The sequence below is a fragment of the Giraffa tippelskirchi genome, chromosome 13 (assembly GCF_054371585.1).
Source record: "Giraffa tippelskirchi isolate mGirTip1 chromosome 13, T2T-mGirTip1v1.2.pri, whole genome shotgun sequence".
Taxonomy (NCBI): domain Eukaryota; kingdom Metazoa; phylum Chordata; class Mammalia; order Artiodactyla; family Giraffidae; genus Giraffa; species Giraffa tippelskirchi.
In genome coordinates this window covers 106,285,302-106,306,328 of record NC_137287.1, presented here as the reverse complement: position 1 = coordinate 106,306,328, position 21,027 = coordinate 106,285,302, and the positions used below count along the sequence as shown (strand labels likewise).

Sequence of the window (21,027 nt, the reverse complement as noted above, 5' to 3'; positions counted from 1 at the left end):
GCAGAAGACTGGAAGACATAACTTCACTTCTCAAAAAATGTCAGTTTATTCATTCATCTAGCCATTTGTTGTCTTTCTTCTAAATTCCTGGCACTGTTCTAGTTACTAAGGCTACAAGGATGAACAAGGGTGTTTGATTTCCCTAGAGGAGGAACTAATTAACTACTGCCTGTAGAATCAAGTATAACTTTTTAGCATGGCATTCTTTCCTTCTTTCTTTTTAAAATTGGCTTTGCTGCCCAGCACTCGATGAGAGATTGAACCCGAGTCCCCTGCAGTGGAAGCACAGATTTTTAACCAATGGGCCACCATAGGACGTCCCCAGCATGGAGCTCTTAATCTGGTACTTAAATGACCCGTTTTATGTCCCAAGACATTTCCTTATACAGACTATATTCAAAGCAGCCAGGTCAGACCATTTATTATTTTCCAAACATACGGTGCTTCTTCACCCTGTTTGCCTTTATGCTGTCATATCCATCCAAACTCCACTCATTATTCATTCATCAAACAATTATTATTGGACTCTGTTGTCTCAGAGGCCTCTTAGGCTTTCTTCATTTTCTTTTTTCATTCTTTTTTCTATGTTTTGTTCTGTGGCACTGATTTCCACCATCCTGTCTTCCAGGTCACTTATCTGTTCTTGAAAGTGAAAGTTGCTCAGTCGTGTCTGGCTCTGTGTGACCCTATGGACTCATGGAATTCTCTAGGCCAGAATACTGGAGTGGGTAGCCATTCCCTTCTCCAGGGGATCTTCTCAACCCAGGGATCGAACCCAGGTCTCCCACATTTCAGGCAGATTCTTTACCAGCTGAGCCACAAGGGAAGCCCAAATCTCTTCTTATGCCTCAGTTATTCTGCTATTGATTCCTTCTCGTGCATTGTTCATCTCTGTTTGCTCTTTCTTTAGTTCTTTTAGGTCTTTGGTAAATATTTCTTGCATCTTCTCCATTCTTTTCCCGAGATCCTGGATCATCTTCGTTAGCATTATTCTGAATTCTTTTTCTGGAAAGTTGCATATCTCCACTTGGTTCAAGATGGTGGAATAGAAGGACGTGTGCTCATCTCATCCTGGGAGAGCACCAAAATCGCAACTAGCTGCTGAACAACCATTGATAGGAGGACACTGGAACCCACCAAAAATGATACCCCATGTCCAAGACAAAGAAGAAGCCACAATGGGATGCTAGGAGGGGCGCAATCATAATGAAATCAAATCCCATACCTCCAGATGGGCAACCCACAAACAGGAGAACAATAATATCAAAGACATTCTTCTACTGTTGAGAAGGTTCTGAGCCCCATGTCAGCCTTTCCATCCTGCGGATCCAGCAAAGGGACTGGGAATCCCCAGGGAATCTGACTTTGAAGGCCAGCAGGATTTGATTACAGGACTGCCACAGGACTGGGGGAAACAGAGATTCCAGTCTTGGAGGGCACAAATAAAATCTTGCATGTACCAAGACTCCGAGGAAAGGAGCACTGACCCCACAGGAGACTGAACCAGACCTGCCTGCTAGCTTGATTAGGCCCCATTTGTTTATTTTTATTTCTATTGCCTTGGGAGATAGACCTAAGAAAACATTGCTACAATTTATGTCAGAGAAAGTTTTGCCTCTGTCCTCTTACAAAAGGTTTATGGTGTCTTTTCTTATATTTAAGTCTTTAAACCATTTTGAGTTTATTTTTGTGTATGGCATGAGGAAGTATTCTAACCTCATTTATTTACATGAGGCAGTCCAGCTTTTCCAACATTACTTACTGAAGAAATTGCCTTTTCCCCATCGGATAGTCTTGCTTCCTTTGTCAAATGTTATTGACCATAGGTGAGTGGCTTTATTTCTGGGTTCTCTATTCTGTTCCATTTATCCATAAAACCATACGTATTGAACTAAATTAAAAGGAGGGAGAAGACTGTAAGCCAAGCTACCCAGAAGGAGGCTTTGAGAATATATGAGGGCATTACTTGTTTATATTTATTCCAGATTTATTTACTTATTGTGTAAATTCAAATTGGGCCTTCAATAGGCTGACTACTGATGGGTAGGCCTAAGCCAAACATTCTGTGGTTGTTCCAGGAAGAAGAATGGGACTTCTAGAACTCTTACAGTTTCCAAATGCCAGCTGTCTGGACTTAGGAACTTAAAATTCTAGTTATCAGAGCTGGAAAGTAACTCAGAAATTTAAGTTCCCTTTTGGCAGAGTGTGACTTAGCCAAGGTCACATAGCTATGAACAAATATTCACATGCATAAGCATAGGCAACGAACCTTCTATTAACTCTTTATTGTGTAGAACTTTCTAGAAATGAGAATCATATCATCTCCCTAGAAGGTCAGAGTTACTCATCCCACTGTTTTTCTGATGCTTTATCTCTCCTTCTTCGGGATGTGAACAAGAACTTTCAGAAAAACCCTGCAAGTAATTCCATCACCTCTACAACTTATGACTCCTGCCACCTCTCACAGCATGTAAAGGAGCATTAACTCAGGATCAAAAGTTCCTAAGTTGTAGTGTCAGTTTTCATACCAGATAACTGTGGAACCTCGGACAAGCTGCTTAGTCTGTCCCAGCTTCAGTTTTTCCATCAGGTCAAGAGTATATGACCTGATGAGAGTATATGGTGTAGGAATGCAAGAGATTTCAGTGCATTAATTTTGTATCCTGGAACTTTACCAAATTCACTGATTGGCACTGCCATTTCTGGTGGCATCTTTAGGATTTTCTATGTATAGTATCATGTCACTTGCAAATAGTGATTGCTTTACTTCTTTTCCAGCTTGGATTCCTTTTATTTCTTTATCTTCTCTGATTGCTATGGCTAGGACTTCCAAAACTGTGTTGAATAATTGTGGCAAAAGTGGATATTCTTGTCTTGTTCCTGATCTTACAGGAAATACTTTCAGTTTTTTACCATTGAAAATTATATTTTCTGTGTATTTTTGATATATGGCCTTTATTATGTTGAGGTAGGTTCCCTCTATGCCCACTTTCTGGAGACTTTTTATCATAAATGGTGTTGAATTTTGTCAAAAGCTTTTTCTGCGTCTATTGAGATGACTGTATGGTTTTTATTCTTCAATTTGTTAACATGGTGTAGATATTGATTGATTTGCATATACTGAAGAATCCTTTCATCCTTGGGATAAATCCCACTTGATCATAGTGTATGATCTTTTTAATGTATTGTTAGATTCTGGTTGCTATTATTTTGTTGAGGATTTTTGCTTCTATGTTCATCAATGATACTGGTGTGTAATTTTCTCTTTTTTTGTGATATCATTGTCTGGTTTTGGTATCAGGGTGATGGTGACTTTGTAAAATGAGCTTGGGAGTTTTCTTCTGTAGTTTTTTGGAAGGTTTTAAGAAGGACAGGTGTTAGTTCTTCTCTAAATGTTTGATAGAATTTCCCTGTGAAGCCATTTGGTCTTGGACTTTTGTTTGTTGGAAGATTTTTAATCATAGTCTCAATTTCATTACTTGTGATCGCTCTGTTCATATTTTCCATTTCTTAGTGGAAGCTTATACCTTTCTAAGAATTTGTCAATTTCTTCCAGGTTATCCATTTTATTGACATATAGTTGCTTGTAGTAGCCTCTTATGACCCTTTGTATTTCTGTGGTGTCAGTTGTAATTTCTCTTTTTTATTTCTAATTTTATTGATTTGAGTCCTCTCTCTTTTTTTCTTGATGAATCTGGCTAAAAGTTTATCTATTTTGTTTATCTTCTCATAGGATCAGTTTTTAGTTTCACTGATCTTTGCTACTTTTTTTTGTTTCTGTTTAATTTACTTCTGCTCTGATTTTTATGATTTATTTCCTTCTACTAATTTCATTTCGATACACTAGCAATAAAAGACCAGAAAAAGAAATTAAACTGTAAGATACTGATGAAAGAAATCAAAGATGATGAAGGTTAAGAGATGTACTATGTTGGTGGATTGGAAGAATCAATATTGTGAAAATGGCTATACTATCCAAAGCAACCCAGAGATTCAATGCCATCCCTATCAAATTGCCGATGACTTTTTCAGAAAATTAGAACAAAAAAACTTACAATTTGTATGGAAACACAAAAGACCCTGAATAGCCAAAGCAATCTTGAGAAAGAAAAACAGAGCTGGAGGAATCAGGCTCCCTAACTTCAGACAAAACTAAAAAGCTACAGTAATCAAGACGGTATGATACTGGCACAAAAACTAAAATATAGTTCAATGGAACAAGACAGAAAGCTCAGAGATAAACTCACACACCTATGATCACTTAATCTATGACAAAGCAGACAAGAATATTTTTTTTTTTTTTTTAGACAAGAATATATAATGGAGAAAAGACAGTCTCTTCAATAAGCAGTTCTTTGAAAACTGGACAACTGTATGTAAAGAATGAAATTAGAATACTCCCTAACATCATAACAAAAACTCAAAATGGGTTAAAGGCTTAAATGTAAGGTTGGACACTATAAAAACTTCCAGAGGAAAGCATAGGCAGAACACTCTGACATAAATTGCAGCAAGATCTTTTTTGACCTACCTCCTAGAGCAATGAAAATAAAAACAAAAATAAATAAATGGGACCTAATTAAACTTAAAAGCTTTTGTAGCAAAAGAAACCATAAACAAGATGAAAAGACAACCCTCAGAATGGGAGAACGTATTTGCAAACATAGCAGCCGAGAAGGGATTAATCTCCAAAATATACAAATAGCTCATGCAGCTCACTGCCAAAAATAACAAGCAACACAGTCAAAAAACAGGCTGAAAGGACTTCCCTGGTGGTCTAGTGGCTAAGACTTCGAGCTTCCAATGCAGGGGGCTCAGGTTCAATCCATGATCAGGAAACTACATCCCACATGCCAAAACTAAAGATCCCACAACTAAGACCTGGAGCAGTCAAATAAATAAATATATTTTTAAAACATGGGCTGAAGACCTAAACAGACATTTCTCCAAAGAAGACTTACAGATAGAAAGAGGCCTATATTTCTGTTTTTGTGCCAGTACCATGCGATCTTGACTGCAGAAACTCAGTCCCATATTCAGGCTGCATTTCTACTTCTAGTTCTCTTGCTATTTCCATACCATCTGCAGTTGCTTTCTCTGCTGAAGTCTTGAACTTTTCGAAGTCACCTGTGAAGGTTGGAATCAACTTCTTCCAAATTTCTGTTAATGTTGCTATTTGACCCCTTAATATACATGTATTTTTTTTGACTGTGCCACATGGCATGTGGAATCTTAGCTTCCAGACCAGGGATTGAACCCCACCCCCTGCACTGGAAGTGCAGATTCTTAACCACTGGACTGCCAGAAAAGTCCAGCCTTGTCATTAAATGTCTTTAATGGCATCTAGAATGGTGACTCCTTTCTAGAAGGTTATTAATTTACTTAGCCCAGATCCATCAAAGAAATCACTACTATGGCAGCTATAGGCTTACGGAAAGTATTTCTTAAATAAAGAAAGTTGAAGTTGAAATGACTCCTTGATCCATGGGCTACAGAATGGATGTTGTGTCAGCAGGCATGAAAGTAACATTAACCTCACTGTCTATCTTCATCAGAGCTCTTGGGTGACCAGTAGTATTAACGAGTAGTAATATTCTGAAAGGAATCTTTTTTTAATTTTAATTCCAGAGAAGTGGGTCTCAACAGTGGGCTTAAAATATTCAGTAAGCTCTGTTGTAAACAGATGTGCTGTCATCCAAGCTTTGTTGTTCCATTTATAGAGCACAGGCAAAGTAGATTTAGCATAGTCTTAAGGGCCCTAGGATTTTCAGGATAGTAAATGACCATTGGCTTCAACTTAAAGTTATCAGGTACATTAACCCCTAACAAGAGAGTCAGCCTGCCTTTTGAATCTTTAAAGCCAGGTATTGACTTCTCTTCTCTAGCTATGAAAATCCTAGATGGCATCTTCCAATAAAAGGGTGTTTCATTTACATGGAAAATCTGTTGTTTAGTATGTGCTGCTTTGTCTATGTCTATGGAATTCTCCAGGCAGGAATATTGGAGTGGGTTGCCATTTCCTACTCCAGGGGATCTTCCTGACCCAGGGATAGAACCGTTGTCTCTTGTGTCTTCTGCATTGACAGGCAGATTCTTTACCACTAGTGCCACTAGCAAAGCCCACTTGTTTAGTGTGACCACCTTCGTTACTTATCTTTACTAGATCTTCTGTGTAATTTGCTGCAACTTCTACATCAGCCATGAATATTCATTGGAAGGACTGATGCTGAAGCTGAAGCTCCACTACTTTGGCCACCTGATGTGAAGAGCCGACTCGGAAAAGACCCTGATGCTGGGAAAGATTGAAGGCAGGAGGAGAAGGGGATGAGAGAGCTCCAGGAGATGGTGAAGGACAGGGAAGCCTGGCATGCTGTGGTCCATGGAGTCACAAAGAGCTACTGAACAAAAACTACATCAGCATTTTTGCTTTACCTTGCACTTTTATGTTGCAGAGATGGCTTCTCTCCTCAACCTCATGAACTAACATTTGCTAGCTTCAAACTTTTCTCTGTAGCTTCCTCACCTCTCTCAGGCTTCACAGAATTGAAGAGTGAAAGTGAAAATTGCTCAGTCGTGTCTGACTCTTTGCAACCCCATTGACTATACAGTCCATGGAATTCTCCAGGCCAGAATACTGAGTGGGTAGCCTTTCCCTTCTCCAGAGGATCTTTTCAACCCGGGGATCAAACCCAGGTCTCCCTATTGCAGGTGGATTCTTTACCAGCTGAGCCACCAGGAAAGTGAGTTAGGGACTTATTCTGGATGAAACTTTGACATAAGGCAATGTTGTGGCTGGTTTGATCCTCTCTCCAGGCCAACCTTTCTCCATATCAGCAATAAGGCTGTTTCACTTCCTTATCATTCATGAGCTACTGAAGTAGCATTTTTAATTTCCTTTAAGAACTTTTCCTTTGTAATCACAACTTAATTAACTTTTTGGTACAAGAGGTCTAGCTTTCAGCCTATTTTGGCTTTCAATATGCCTTTCTCACTAACCTTAATAATTTCTAACTTTTGATTTAATGTGAGAGATGTACAACTTTTCCTTTCATGTAAACACTTAGAAGCCTTTGTAGGATTATTATTGGCCTAATTTCAATACTGTTGTGTCTCAGGGAATAGAGAGGCCCAAGGAAAGGGAGTGAGACAGAGGAACTGTCAGTTGGTGGAGCAGTCAGAACACACACACATTTAATAAGTTTGCCATCTTATATAAGCAGAGTTCATGGAGCCCCCAAACGATGACAATAGTAACATCAAAGATCAGTGATCACAGATCACCATTACAGATGTAATAATGATGAAAAAGTTGAAATATTGTGAGAATTAACAAAAATGTGACACAAAGACAGGAGGTAAGCAAATGCTGTTGGAAAAATGCCTCTGGTAGACTTGCTCAATGCAGAGTTGCCACAAACCTTCAGTTTGTAAAAAACTGCAATATGTAAAATAGATAGTTAGTGGGAAGTTGCTGTATAAAACAACTCCCAGTTTGGTGCTCTGTGATGACCTAGCGGGGTGGGGTGGGGGATGGGAGAGATGCTCAAGAGGGAAGGGATATATGTATTCTTATGGCTAATTCACGTTGCTGTACGGCAGAAATCAACACAACATTGTAAAGCAATTATACTCCAATTGAAAAAACAATACCCCCCCAAAAAAGAAACACAAACCCACAACCCTGCAACATCTGCGAGGTGCAATAAAGCAAAATGCAATGAAACAAGGTACACCTGCACTGAGATATAACTCACATACCATAAAATTCATCTGATTAAAGAATGCAATTCAGTGTTTTCTCTATCTTGTGCAACTATCATCACAGTCTAAGTTTGGAATATTTTCATTACCCCAGAAAGTAACCCTGTATTCTTTAGCAGTCACTTTTTCTCAACACCTCCTCCTCCCAACACTAAGCACCACCAATATAATTTCTATATCTATGGATTTCCTATCTGGATATTTCAGGTAAATGGAATCATACAAGATGTGTTTCTTTGTGACTGGCTTCTTTCATTTATCATAATGTTTTTAAGGCTTATCCATGTTGTAGCATGTATCACTATTTCATTCATGTTTGTGGCTATGCAATATTCTGTTGTAGAAACACACCACATTTTGTTTATCCATTCATCAACTGATAGATATTTGGATTGTTTCCACCCTTTGGCTGTTGTGAACAATACTGCTATGAACATTTATGCAGATGCATTTGTGTAGACATATTTTCAGTTCTCTTGAGTACATACCAGGACTGGAATTGCTGAGTCAATTGAAAAGTATGTTCAACTCTTTGGGAACTGTCAAATGTTTTCCAAAGTAGGCGTACAATTTTAGATTTCCAACAGCAATCTCTGAGGGTTCCACTTTCTCTACATCCTCACCAATACTGGTTTATTGTCTGTCATTAAATTTTAGCCATTCTTGATGGTGTGAAATGGCATCTCAGTATAGCCTCAATTTGCATTTCCTTAATGACTAATGATGTTGAACATCTTTTCATGTGCTTTTGACCACTGGCATATATTCTTTCAGAAACGTCTATTCAAATTTTTTGCCTGTTTTTTATATTGGATGATCTTTTTATTTTTGTGTAGTAAGAGCTCTTTATATATTCTCAATACTAGATCCTTATTAGATATACGATTTACAAATATGTTCCTCTATTCTGTGGGATATGTTTTCATTATATTGATAGTGTGTTGTGAAGCACCAAAGTATTTTATTTTGATGAAGCTCAATTTATCTGTTTCCTTCCTTTGTTGCTTGTACGTTTTGTATTATATTTAAGAAATCACCACCCAATCTTAGGTCAATATTTACACTTACGTTTTCTGCTAAGAGTTTCATGGCTTATATTTAGTACTTTGATCCATTTTGAGTTAATTTGTGTTTTTAGTGTAAGGTTGGAATTCTGACTTCATTCTTTTGCATGTTGATATCCAGCTACCCCAGCACCATTTGTTGAAAAAATTATTCTTTCTCCATTGAATTACTTTAGCAAATTGTAGAAAATCAGTTGACCATGATATAAGGGTTTATTTCTGGAGTCTCAGTCCTTTTCCATTGATCTATATGTCTGTTGTTATGCCCGTAAAACACTGTGCTGATCATTGTAGCTTTGTAGTAAGTTTTTAAATCAAGAAGTTTGAGTCCTCAACTTTTTTTTCAATGTAGTTTTGTGAGCTATTTTGGGTCTCTTGCACTTCATATGAATTTTACCAATTTCTACAAAAAAAAAAAAAGCAGCTGAGATTTTAATAGAGACTGCATTGAATCTGTAGATTAGTTTGGAGACTATTGCTGCCTTAATGTATTAAGTCTCTGATCAAGGAATACAGGCTGTTTTTCATTTATTTAGAACTTCTTTAATTTTTTTCAATAAAGATTTTTACTTTTTGTTGTAAAGATCTTATGCTCTTTTTGTTAAATTTATTTTTAGGTATTTTATTCTTTTTCATGCTATTATAAAGGGATTTTTCTTCTTAAATTAATTATTGGATGGTTTATTGCTAGTGCATAGAATAACAATTTGTTTTTGTATATTGATCTTGTATTCTGCAATGTTGCCAAACTTGTTTATTAGCTCTACCAGTTGTTTTTAGTAGATTCTTTAAGATTTTCCACATATAAAATCATGTCATTTCTGAATAGATATACTTTTATTTCTTCCCTTCCAATCTAGGTGCCTTTTATCTTGCCTGATTTTATTCTTACCTGTAGAACTTCAAGTATTGATACAGTATATTTTTAAAGTAGGTAGAGCAGAAATTCTTGTTGTTTCTGATTTTAGGGAAAAAGTTAACTATGACGTTAGCTGTGGGCTTGTCTGTAGACAATGTTTATAAGGTTGAACAAGTTCCCTTCTGTTTCTAATTTGTTAAGTGTTTTTTTCATATAAGGTATTGGATTTTATCAGATGCTCTTTCTTCATCTACTGAGATGACTGGGTTGATTTTGTCTTTTATTTTATTGATATGGTGTATTACACAGACTGATTTTCATAAATTGAGCCATATATTTATCCCTGGGATAAATCTTACTTGATCATGGTATGTCATCCTTTTTATATTTTGTTGGATTCAATTTGTTAGTACTTTGTTAAGAATTTTTGTGTCTATATTAATTAGATAGCTATAGTTGTCTTGTAATTCTCTATCTGGTTTTGGTCTCAAAGTAATACTGGCTTCATAGGATGACCTGGAAAGTGTTCCCTCTCCTATTTTTTGAAAGAGTTTATCAAGGATTAATGTTAGTTCTTCTTTAACTGTGGTAGAATTCACCAGTGAAGTAATTTGGACCTGGGCTGGCATTTTTTTGTGGGAAGTTTAAAAATTACTAATTCAACATCTTTGCTTGTTATAAGTCTATTTACATTTTCTATTTCTTCTTAGTCTGGGTCAGTTGTTTGTATTTTTTAGGAACTTGTCAGTGTCATCAATGTTATCTAATTTGTTGACATACAGTTGTTTGTACTATTCCTTACAATCATTTTAATTTCTGTGATAATATTTGTAATTTGATCTTCTCTTTTTTCTTGATAAGTCTAGCTAAAGTTTTGTCAAATGTTTATTTTTTCAAAGATCAATTTCTATTTTATTTTTTATAGTCTCTATTTCACTTATCAGCTCTAAATCTTATTAATTCCATTCCTCTATTTGATTTAGATTTAGGTTGTTCCTTTTTTTCTAGTTTCTTAGATGGAAAGTTAGGTTACTGATTTGAGCTATTCCTTCTTTTTTAATATAGGCACTTAACCCTATACATTTCCCCCATCTCTAACTAATCTAGCTACATCTCATAAGTTTTGAGATGTTTCACTCACCTCAAACTATTTTCTAGTTTACCTCACAAGTTTTTTTTGACCCATTTAAAATTTAGGAATGTGTTGTTTACATACAAATATGTGAATTTTCCAAATTTTCTTTTTATTGTTGATTTCTAACTTAATCCCACTTAATGTCAAAGAACATACTTTTAATGATTTTCTTTTTAAATTATTGAGACTTGTTTCATGGCCTAACACATGATCTGTCCTTGAAAATGGTCCATGTATACTTGAGAAGAATATATATTCTGCTGTTGTAGGATGGAGAATCCTATAGATGTTGGTTTATATTGTTTATATTGTTGGTTTATATTGTTGGTCTAGTTGGTTTATATTGTTGTTCAAGTCTTCTGTGTCATGATTGATTTTCTGTAATTATTAAAAATGGAGTACTGAAGCCTGCAACTATTATTGTTGGATAGGAGTTTGCCAGGGAGAAAAAAGAACATGGCATGAAATGGCATGACCGGAAAGGACAAGGTATGGTGGGGAAAACAAGGGTAGCTTGAAGGGGACAGAAGGTGGGTGGAGAGAGGGGGAGGGTACTGTAGACTGCATATTTGTGTCTCCCCCTCCCAAACTCAGATGCTGAAACCTAATCCTCACTGTGGTTGTATGTGGAGGTGGGGCATTTGGGAGGTGATTAGGTCATGAGGGTAGAACATTCATGAATGGCATAAGTACCCTTAGAAAAGAGACTCCAGAGAGCTCCCTCCCCAATTCTACCTTATGAGAACACTAAGAAGATGGGCACCTGTGGACCGAGAAGTAGGCCCTCATCAGATACTGAATATACCAGCAGTCTCATTTTCCACTCTTCTTTTCTCTAGTCCCACTGGGCTGGTTATCCTTCCTAACATCTACTCTGTTTTCTTTTTCTAACTCTAAGCCATTATTTAAGCTGCTCTATGTTTTCTATCTGTGCACAGTCAGATCTTACCCTCCATAAAACCCATCCCTTCCCCCCACACATTCCTCTGATGCTCTATTTTGGAAAGAGTTGAAAAAGCATAAATTCTAGAACATGAAGGCATGGATTTGAATTCTGACTCTGTCACTTTCTTTGCTTACTTACTTTACTTTTTATACTCTTCTGACTAAGACTGTTTCCTAATTTAAAATGAGGAGCCTGCCTTTCTTAAGAGATCTGATGGAGTATTAAACGATAAATGAAAGTTAAAGAACTTAAAAACTATAAAGCACTATGTAAATCACACCATAGCATCTTTATATGTTTCTTCCAGATATTAGGATATCTCAACATTTTTTTTTTTTTTTGGCACTGGGTCTTTGCTGTGGTGCTTGGGCTTTCTCTAGTCAAGGCTCATGGGCTCCAGAGCATGTGGGTTCAGTAGTTGCAGTTCATGGGCTTAGTTGCCCCATGGCATGTGGGATGTTAGTTCCCCAACCAGGGATCGAACGCGAGACCCCTGCATTGCAAGGCAGATTCTTAACCACTGGACCACCATGGAAGTCCCTTGTCTTGTATTATTTTTATTTGTGTATGTTTTATCTTGCCAAGTAAACAATGAGCTCCTCAAGAAGGATCATGTCTTAATCATTTAATATCTTCTGAAGTACATAGCATAAACCCTTGTATGTGGAAGTTACTGATAAACATTTACTGAATGAGTAAATGCATTGATAAATAAATGAGTAAATACAGTAAGAGATATAGGAATATTTAGGGTTTTATTTTGGTTTTCCAACATCTGAAAGCCTGTCCTCTGTGCAAATTTTAATGAGATAGGGTCCCACCTCCCACAAGAGAAACCAAAGATACTTAAAGTTTCCCTCTCATCACCCCCTTGTAACTATAGCAAAGGCAACACGATCCAGGCATGGCCATTTGACTGCTTCCAAAGGACTTTGAATCTTGAACAAATAGTATAAGACACAGGGTAGAATTTCTTTAAGATGTCACCGTGCAGTGGTGATGAAAGCAGCGACTCCAGCTGTGGTATCCTTAACTAGATCATTACAGAAATGAGGCAGAGTCTATCATCATGGTCTAGTCAAAAGACTGAGAAATTTTCTCAGTTTGGAAACAGACACAGAGAGAGTCAGTCACAGGTTGGAACTTTGGGAAGCAGATGCCAAGACAGGATTTGAGGTGCAAGACATTAACTAGGGTCAGGAAATAGGATTGAAACGAGAAGAAATCAAACTATAATGTAGGTCTGACAAAGACCCTTTATTGAGCCCATCTTATTGTCACCCTATTTATTTAACTTACATGCAGAGTACATCATGAGAAATGCTGGGCTGGAGGAAGCACAAGCTGGAATCAAGATTGCTGGGAGAAATATCAATAACCTCAGATACGCAGATGACACCACCCTTATGGCAGAAACTGAAGAAGAACTAAAGAGCCTCTTGATGAAAGTGAAAGAGGAGAGTGAAGAAGTTGGCTTAAAGCTCAACATTCAGAAAACTAAGATCACGGCATCCGGTCCCGTCACTTCATGGCAGATAGATGGGGAAACAGTGGAAACAGTGGCTGACTTTATTTTTGGGGGCTGCAAAATCACTCCAGATGGTGATTGCAGCCATGAAATTAAAAGACGCTTACTCCTTGGAAGGAAGGTTATGACCAACCTAGACAGCATATTAAAAAGCAGAGACATTACTTTGCCAACAAAGGTCCGTCTAGTCAAGGCTATGGTTTTTCCAGTAGTCATGTATGGATGTGAGAGTTCGATGGTGAAGAAAGCTGAGCATGGAAGAATTGATGCTTTTGAACTGTGGTGTTGGAGAAGACTCTTGAGAGTCCCTTGGACTGCAAGGAGATCCAACGAGTCCATCCTAAGGGAGATCAGCCCTGGGTGTTCATTGGAAGGACTGATGTTGAAGCTGAAACTCCAATACTTTGGCCACCTAATGCGAAGAGCTGACTCATTGGAAAAGACCCTGATGATGGGAAAGATTGAGGGCAGGAGAAGAAGGGGATGACAGAGGACGAGATGGTTTGATGGCATCACTGACTCAATGGATATGGGTTTGGGTGGACTCCGGGAGTTGGTGATGGACAGGGAGGCCTGGTGTGCCGTGGTTCATGGGGTCGCAAAGAGTCGGACACGACTGAGCAACTGAACTGAACTGAACTAACAAAGACCCAGTCAACCTGGTGGGGAGCTCTGGAGTGAATACAGCTCATCAGAAATACAGTGGTGTTTCACTGTATTTCAGTGACTTCCCTGGTGGTCCACTGGTTAAGAATCTGCCTGCCAAGCAGGAAACGAGTTTGATCACTGATCCAAGAAGATTCCGTATGCCTTGGAGCAAGTAAGCCCGTGTGTCACAACCACTGAACTGGCACTCTAGAGCCTGTGAATCGCAACTACTGAGCCCGAGTGCTGCAACTACTGAAGCCTGTGTGCCTAGAACCTGTGCTTCACAACAAGAGAAGCCATCGCAATGAGAAGCCTATACATTGCAGTGAAGTGTAGCCCCTACCTGCCACAACTAGAGAGAATCCAAGCACAGCAAAAAAGACCCAACACAGCCATAAACAAATAAATAAAATTTAAAAAGAAATATAGTGCGTCAGAATGGCTGATACTTTATACTTTATACCCTGGCTTTGCTCAGTCACTGGGTGAGAACAGTCCCAGGATGAGCATGGCCTTGTGCAGGACTGTGCTCTGCAGTGAGACAGACACTAAAGGAACGGAAGCCTTTAGAGGTTATCTGCTGGTTATACTCTCTATAGCTAAACAGTACATCTTTCCTTGAAGGCAGCACTGGGTGGCACACCTGTTGTGCCTACCAGAGAGAAAGATGAATTATGACATCGTGAACAAAGCAATAGAGTGGAAAGGAGGGAGAGGATTCTACAGATACTGTATTTTGTAGGTAGGGATGAAGAGGAAGTAAACAAACATTAACATTGAGGTCTCTACATTGATACGATTTGATGGTAATTCTGTTTAACCTGGAGTAAACAACAGATGAGAGAGAATAGGTTTGGAGAGAAAGATAAGGAATTTCATTTTGAACATGTTGACTCTGAAATGTCTGCAAAATATTAAGGTAGAGACGATTTCAAAAATCAAGGCAAATGGGGGCGGATCAGGAGCTCAGCAGCAAGTGCCAAATTTATTAAGTATACATATATTGTCTTATATGGTGGTGTGGTGGTGGTTTAGTCACTAAGTTGTGTCTGACTCTTGTGACCCCCATTGACTGTAACCTGCCAGGCTCCTCTGTCCATGGGATTTCCCATGCAAGAAAACTGGAGTGGGTTTTCATTTCTCCCTCCAGGGGATCTTCCCGACCCAGGGATCGAACCCACTTCTGCACTGCAGGCAGTTTCTTTACTGCTGAGCCACCAGAAAGCCCATTTATCTTATATATATATATACACACAATTTAATACTCATAAGCCTCTATGAGGTAGGTATTGTTTTTATTATACCCTTTTTGTATATTTTATTATACCTTTTGTTTATGAAGTGAGGAAGTAAGTGCCTGGCTCAAGGAGGTAAAACTTGAGTCTGTCTTATGACAAAGCACATGCTCTCAAAGACACCATGATGTTTCCCCACGGAAACCACCACATGTAGACAGTATTTGAAGTCATGGAAGTTAATAGGTCACCAGAAATGGTAGTTTAAGGGGGGACAAAAGGAGCCAAAAAAGAAATTTTAGGAAGTCAACATTTCAAAGGTGAATTGAGGAAGCTGATACATGCAAAAGGACTGACTGAGTGGCCAGATCAGTTTTTAAAAGTGAGAAGTATGCTATCTCAGAAGTTAGGGTAAAAAGAAATTCCTAGTCCACAAAGTGAATTGTTGCAAATATCATGGAAGATAAAGGTTTCACATGTAGAGGTCACTGATGATCTTAGAGCAGTTTATAGACAAGTCAGATTGCAGTGGGTTGGATAGTGAGTGGGAGACGAGGAAGCAGAAGCAAAGGGTACAGTTTAAGGACTTCCCTGGTTAAGGAACTAGATCCCACATGCCACAACTACAGATCCCACATGTTGTAACTAAGACCTGGCACAGCCAAATAAATATTTTTTTAAAAAAGAAATTCTCTCTTTCTTAAAAAAGAGGGAGGTATAAGCTACTTTCCCCAAAGTTTTGCAAAGTAGAGGAAATAATAATGCTGTATACATAAGTAAGGAATTTTATTAGTTATTATTATTGATTACTTAATAACTCCTTGCTCCCATATTACTTGAATTTCACACTTCCATCATTTCTCTGGTTACTACAACCTCTATAGCATCAGTGTCTCTTCCCAAATCTAACATACCTGAAAGCACAGAATGTTGGTTATTTGGGTTGTGGATGACTTGTTTTACTTGGTTGTGTGTTTTAAATGCCTTAGACTCTGTCTTTGAAAGATGGGCCATAGACCACCTCCGTTGCCCCAACTCCATCATCTGTTTTCCACAAATACAAATAAGCATTCACTTCCCAGACCAATTCAGCAAAATAAGGGAGTTCTTTGGTTCTTAGCAAGCGGAGTACCCTGTCTACCTAGGCTCCTCCCCTTCCTTCCCCCAAACTCTTGGTGAGCAGATCTCAGAGAAGAAATAAGCTGCCACTCTAAATCTTCTGGAATATAATGTCCCAGATGGAGAGTCTGCACAGTTCTGCAGGGAGCTGAGATCAGTCTAGCCTTTTTCCAGCGAGGGCTGGAGATAATCAACACCGCCGCCGTCCACCTGTGCACAGGAAGATGCCTACAGCCACTCCAGTGACGATGAAACAGCCCACCAGGACGCCCAGGACCAGTGAAGTGTAGGAACGGCCTGTTTGGCTTCCTGCTGAACGTGGGAAGAGTTAGCTTGAAGAACATACCCCCAACAAGTGAGTCCGTGGTTTGAGTCAAACCCCAAAGGATTTCTTCCCCAAAGGAAGTAGGGGAGGGGCTAGTTTACCAATTCACAAAAGATGTGTGTACTCAGTCCCAAATCGCCAGCCCTGGGGCTCCTGTTGCTCAAGGTATCCATCTTTCAGTTCCACCCATTTGCCTGGAACCCACCCAACACAGGTCCCTCCCTGCGCCCATCATACCTTTCAAGTTGTTCGCGGTGATGTGTTTCTGTATGTATTGCACACAGGTGTCCTGTAGAAATTCCCGCAGTTCGTACCGAGTACGATTGTACTTGTTGAGCTGCTCAACCGTGTAGGTGACCACTCTGGACGGTGCATGAGGTTCCGCCACCCATGAGGCTGTCTTTGGCTGGAAATTTACAAAGGAGCTCCCATTCACAGCCACTTCGAAGAAGACACGGGCTTCCGAGCCCTCAGGAGGCAGCTCGCAGCCCAGGAAGCAGCGAATGATCAGAGGAACTGCAGGTAGGGGATTCAGGATCAGGGGACAGTGTGGAAAAGGTGTCAGGTGTGAGGGGAAAGCGGGAGTTCAGGGTGTAAGGTGGATCAGGGACAGGGACTCCCAACAGGGACTACCCCGAAGTCTTGCCAAGCAGGAAAAGGGCCTGACGGACAGTACAGTACGTCAGCTAGGATACTGACTCTTCTCCAGCCTCAAGCACCCATCCAGCAATCAGCAAAGGCAACGTCGGGCGGGGACACCCATCCCAGAACTCGGCCCCGCCTCGTTCTTCCATAGCCCCGCCCCTCGTTGTGGCCCGCCCACAGGCCACGCCTCTCACCTCAAGGGCCCGCCCTCTCCAGCCCCGCCCCCGTGTACGTCACTCACAGGCCACGCCCCGCTCCTGGTGCACCACCTGCACCAGGCCCACGAACTCTTCCAGGTAGCGATTCAGGTATCTCTTCGTGAGTGCCCAGCTGTCGGGCTCCTGCAAGGGCTGCAGCTGTTGGATCGAGACGTTGTGGCCTGGGCCTTCCAGCACGTGCGTCAGGACCCCCCCCAGCGTCGCGTTGCCCTGGTGCCACACTTGAGAGGGGTTGCGGAAGTAGGAGACCTGGGTCATGTGGAGGTCCCACGGGCCTGGGGGCGGAAGTCAGAGCGTCGGGTCCGGGCCGGCGTGGCAGGGGTCAGCGTGTAACTCGAGATAATAACCCCCCACCCAGAGGTCAGCCGCCCACCTTCTCGGCCCTTTATAAACATAAATTGCCCTTCCACCCTTCCACCCATTTGACGCTGTCAGTAGCCCTGCCAGGAGGGCAGGACGGGGGTTATTATCTTTGTTTTACAGATGAGGAAACTGAGGCTAGACGTGCAGAAGCCACTTGCCCCAGGATAATCCAGAGGAGTGGAAGAGCCACTCTGACCTCCTTTCAAGCTCTCACCCCTTCCTCCCCCCACCCCCCCACCTCCACCCCGCCATTTCCAGTTGGTTATTAAATCCTGGTGGCTCAGACACCTGCAATGAGGGAGACCTGGGTTCAATTCCTGGGTCCGGAAGATCCTCTGGAGAAGGAAATGGCAACCCACTCCAGTATTCCTGCCTGGGAATTCCCATGGACAGAGGAGCCTGGAGGGCTACAGTCCATGGGGTCGCAAAGAATCGGACACGACTGAGGGACTAACACACTTTCACATGAAGACCCAATTTCATCTCCTGTTCTCTGCCTCTTCTGCCGCTGCCCTACTTCAGGCCTTAGTGGTTCTCATCTGGACTGTAGTAGTGATTTCCTCATCCCCTCCACTCATCCTTTAGTCTCACCCCTTTTTATCTGACCTCCACCTGGCCCAGAAATAAGATTACATCCTTCTGCTTAAAATCTTCCAGGGACACACTCCTCTATCAACAGCAACAACAATAATAGCTATTAAGTGCTTATTATGACCTGGGCATTATACTTTACATGCACTATTATCTTATTTGTGCCTTCCTCCTATTAAGTTGATGTAGTGGCTACTATTATTAACCCCATCTATATGGAAAACAGACAAGTGGCATAGGAGAGTTAAGGTTAGCATGCAGGCTGTCTGAATCCAGCACTCTTAACCACTCAACTACACTGTCTCCTCACAAGCTATCTGTCTGTAGAATCAATCCAAAGTCTTTAGCCTGACATTCAAAGCTTCCCGAAGGCTGGATCCTGCCCCCCAACCCCCAGCTCTTTTGGTCTCTTCCCTATGCTTAGATAATACATCAGTACTTGGAATCCGTCACACTGCCTTTCGGCTGACATGTGAATAGCATGTCAGGGTTGCTCTGCCTCTTGGCGAACTTCTATTCATGCTTTAAGGCACAGCTCTATTGCCCTCTCCTTGGAGAAGTTTTCCTAATGCTTCTCCTCTTTACCCTTCCATACACAGTGAGTCAATTTCAGTGATCCCAGATTCTGCATTAACTGTCTTCCAACACACAGACTTCCATCCCTCTTGGTGCTGGAGTCATATCTGGTTATCTCTGCCTCCTACACTTGCCAAGGGCCTGGCATGGAATTGGTGCCCAGAGAATGTTTGAGGAGGGAATGAATCTGGGGTTGTAAATCTCTGTGTAGGGGTGTGTCTCTGTCCATGTCTGCATCTGAGAAGTTGTGCTCTGCATCTATAGATGTGAATAAGTATATCTGTGTGGGTCACCCCCAAACAAGGTTCTTACCTGCTCGGTGACCAGTCTCCTTTGTAAAATGGAGATAATAGTATTACCCACCTTGCAAATATTTTGTTGAGGTTAAATAAGTCAATACACGTATTAGGTGTAGTGAGCACTCATTGAATACTGGTTATTTGCTGTCTCTCTGGGGCAGGGGGTGGGGGAGACTGAAGCTACAGGGACGGCAGGAGAGGAGAGAGGAGGCCCTTGTGCAATTATAATGCAGGGCAGAAACTCCTCTTCTCTGCTTAAATGGAGCCACTGCGACAGCCTGATCCCCATTGAGTTTTCCCACTGACTACAGCTTGTCTTTCCCCTGAGATTCCCCTCACTAGTCTTCCTCCACCGTCTCTATAGTCTCCTCTTCTGCCTCACAGTTCTCAGTCCTAGTCTTTCCCAAAAACTCCCATCACTTCTCCCAGTGTCTCTCATTCCTTCTATTTCTCGTCTCATCTCTTTTCCCATCTTCCCTAAACTCACCTCCATCCACCATCACCCTCAGACCTCTCCCTCTCCAGACTTCACCCACCCATCTCTCCCCTCTCCCCATGCTAATTCTCTCACCCTTTCTACCAGCCCCTTTCCCATTTGTCCAGTCTTGTTTCCCCCTGGCCTCCGCCATCTTCCCCTTCCCAGGAGCTGCACTGTAACTTCCTCACCTTGGCTTTGGGACACAAACCAGTCCCCAGGATCTCCTGCCCTCTGGAGAGATCCAGCTGGCTGCAGGCCCAGAACCTGGGGGATAAACTCTCCTCTGGTCTTGCCTGGGTACCCAGACAGGCTGAGAGTCGCTGGAACCATCCCAGGACAGGACATGTGCCCTCGACTCACCATCTGAGGCTTCCTGGCTGCAGAGGGCCCAGCTGGGCAGGAGCAGTAGTGGCAACAGAGGCAGCAATGTTGTCATCATTCTGTAGCTGAGATTCTCAGCCCCACCTGGGCTCTTGGCTCTGGCAGACTGGGGGCTCCGGCCGGCTGCTGCCTAGGGGAAAAAGAAATGAGGACTGTCTGGGAAGGGAGGAGGCTGGACGGAAGAGGCTGGAAGGTGGCCAGGGCTTGGGAGGAGAAAGAGGGCGGCAGGCTTATAAAGTGTTTTTCTTACCCTGTCTCATTTCCTACCAGGGGGCCGGCCTCCCTCTTCCCCTCCCTCTGCCCCGCCCGGCATCACACCGTGCTGCCCAGACCTGCCTTTTCCATTTTCCCTGGGCCGCTTCCGAGGAACAGTGAGCGAGCGGAAAAGGGGGAGAAGGGCCAGAGAGAAGTCCTGCCCTCGCTGAGTCAGGGGGTGGGGCATCCACTCAGAGCAGATTTTAGGATGTTGAGATCAGCATGTTTCTGACAGGGAAACTGAGGCCCAGAGAGACGTAAGGAATTACCCAAAGTGTATACATCATGGTGATGACAGATCCGGGATTAGAATTCAGTTTTCCAATATGTTGACTACATTTTATCGGAATTTTAAGTAAATAGTAATTATACAGTCAGGGATCTTGTTCTCAGAAATAGTCACAAGGGGAGGGAGGTGGGAGGGGAGTTCAGGATGGGGAACACATGTACACCCATGGCTGATTCAAGTCAATGAATGGCAAAAACCACTACAATACTGTAAAGTAATTAGCCTCCAATTAAAATAAATAAATTAAAAAAATAGTCACAAAATGAAGATAAAGCAGCTTCATGCAGCATTGTTTGAAACAGGAGAGAATTA

At 41.3% G+C, this 21,027-nt stretch overlaps 1 protein-coding gene across 2 annotated transcripts; it reads right to left on the bottom strand.

Moving 5' to 3' along the window:
* Nucleotides 1-15,947: 15,947 nt before the first annotated feature.
* On the bottom strand, nucleotides 15,948-20,573 carry PROCR (protein C receptor). 2 transcript variants are annotated; one of them, XM_081559923.1, is made up of 5 exons: nucleotides 20,504-20,573; nucleotides 20,151-20,297; nucleotides 17,507-17,758; nucleotides 16,858-17,136; nucleotides 15,948-16,607 (listed from the first exon to the last, which is right to left on the bottom strand). In XM_081559923.1, the coding sequence occupies exons 1-5, from the start codon at nucleotides 20,514-20,516 to the stop codon at nucleotides 16,486-16,488; spliced, it is 813 nt and encodes a 270-aa protein (XP_081416049.1). In that variant the 5' UTR covers nucleotides 20,517-20,573; the 3' UTR covers nucleotides 15,948-16,485. The 2 variants fall into 2 exon arrangements, with proteins under 2 accessions (XP_081416049.1, XP_081416050.1); XM_081559924.1 differs by having other exon boundaries at nucleotides 15,948-16,604.
* Between the last annotated feature and the right edge of the window lie 454 nt (nucleotides 20,574-21,027).

Coding starts and splice junctions, on each gene's coding strand:
- PROCR (XM_081559923.1), bottom strand. Junction 17,137..17,506: donor CCAGGAGCGGGGCGTGGCCT/GTGAGTGACGTA, acceptor CCCTACCTGCAG/TTCCTCTGATCATTCGCTGC. Junction 16,608..16,857: donor CACCGCGAACAACTTGAAAG/GTATGATGGGCG, acceptor TCCCACGTTCAG/CAGGAAGCCAAACAGGCCGT.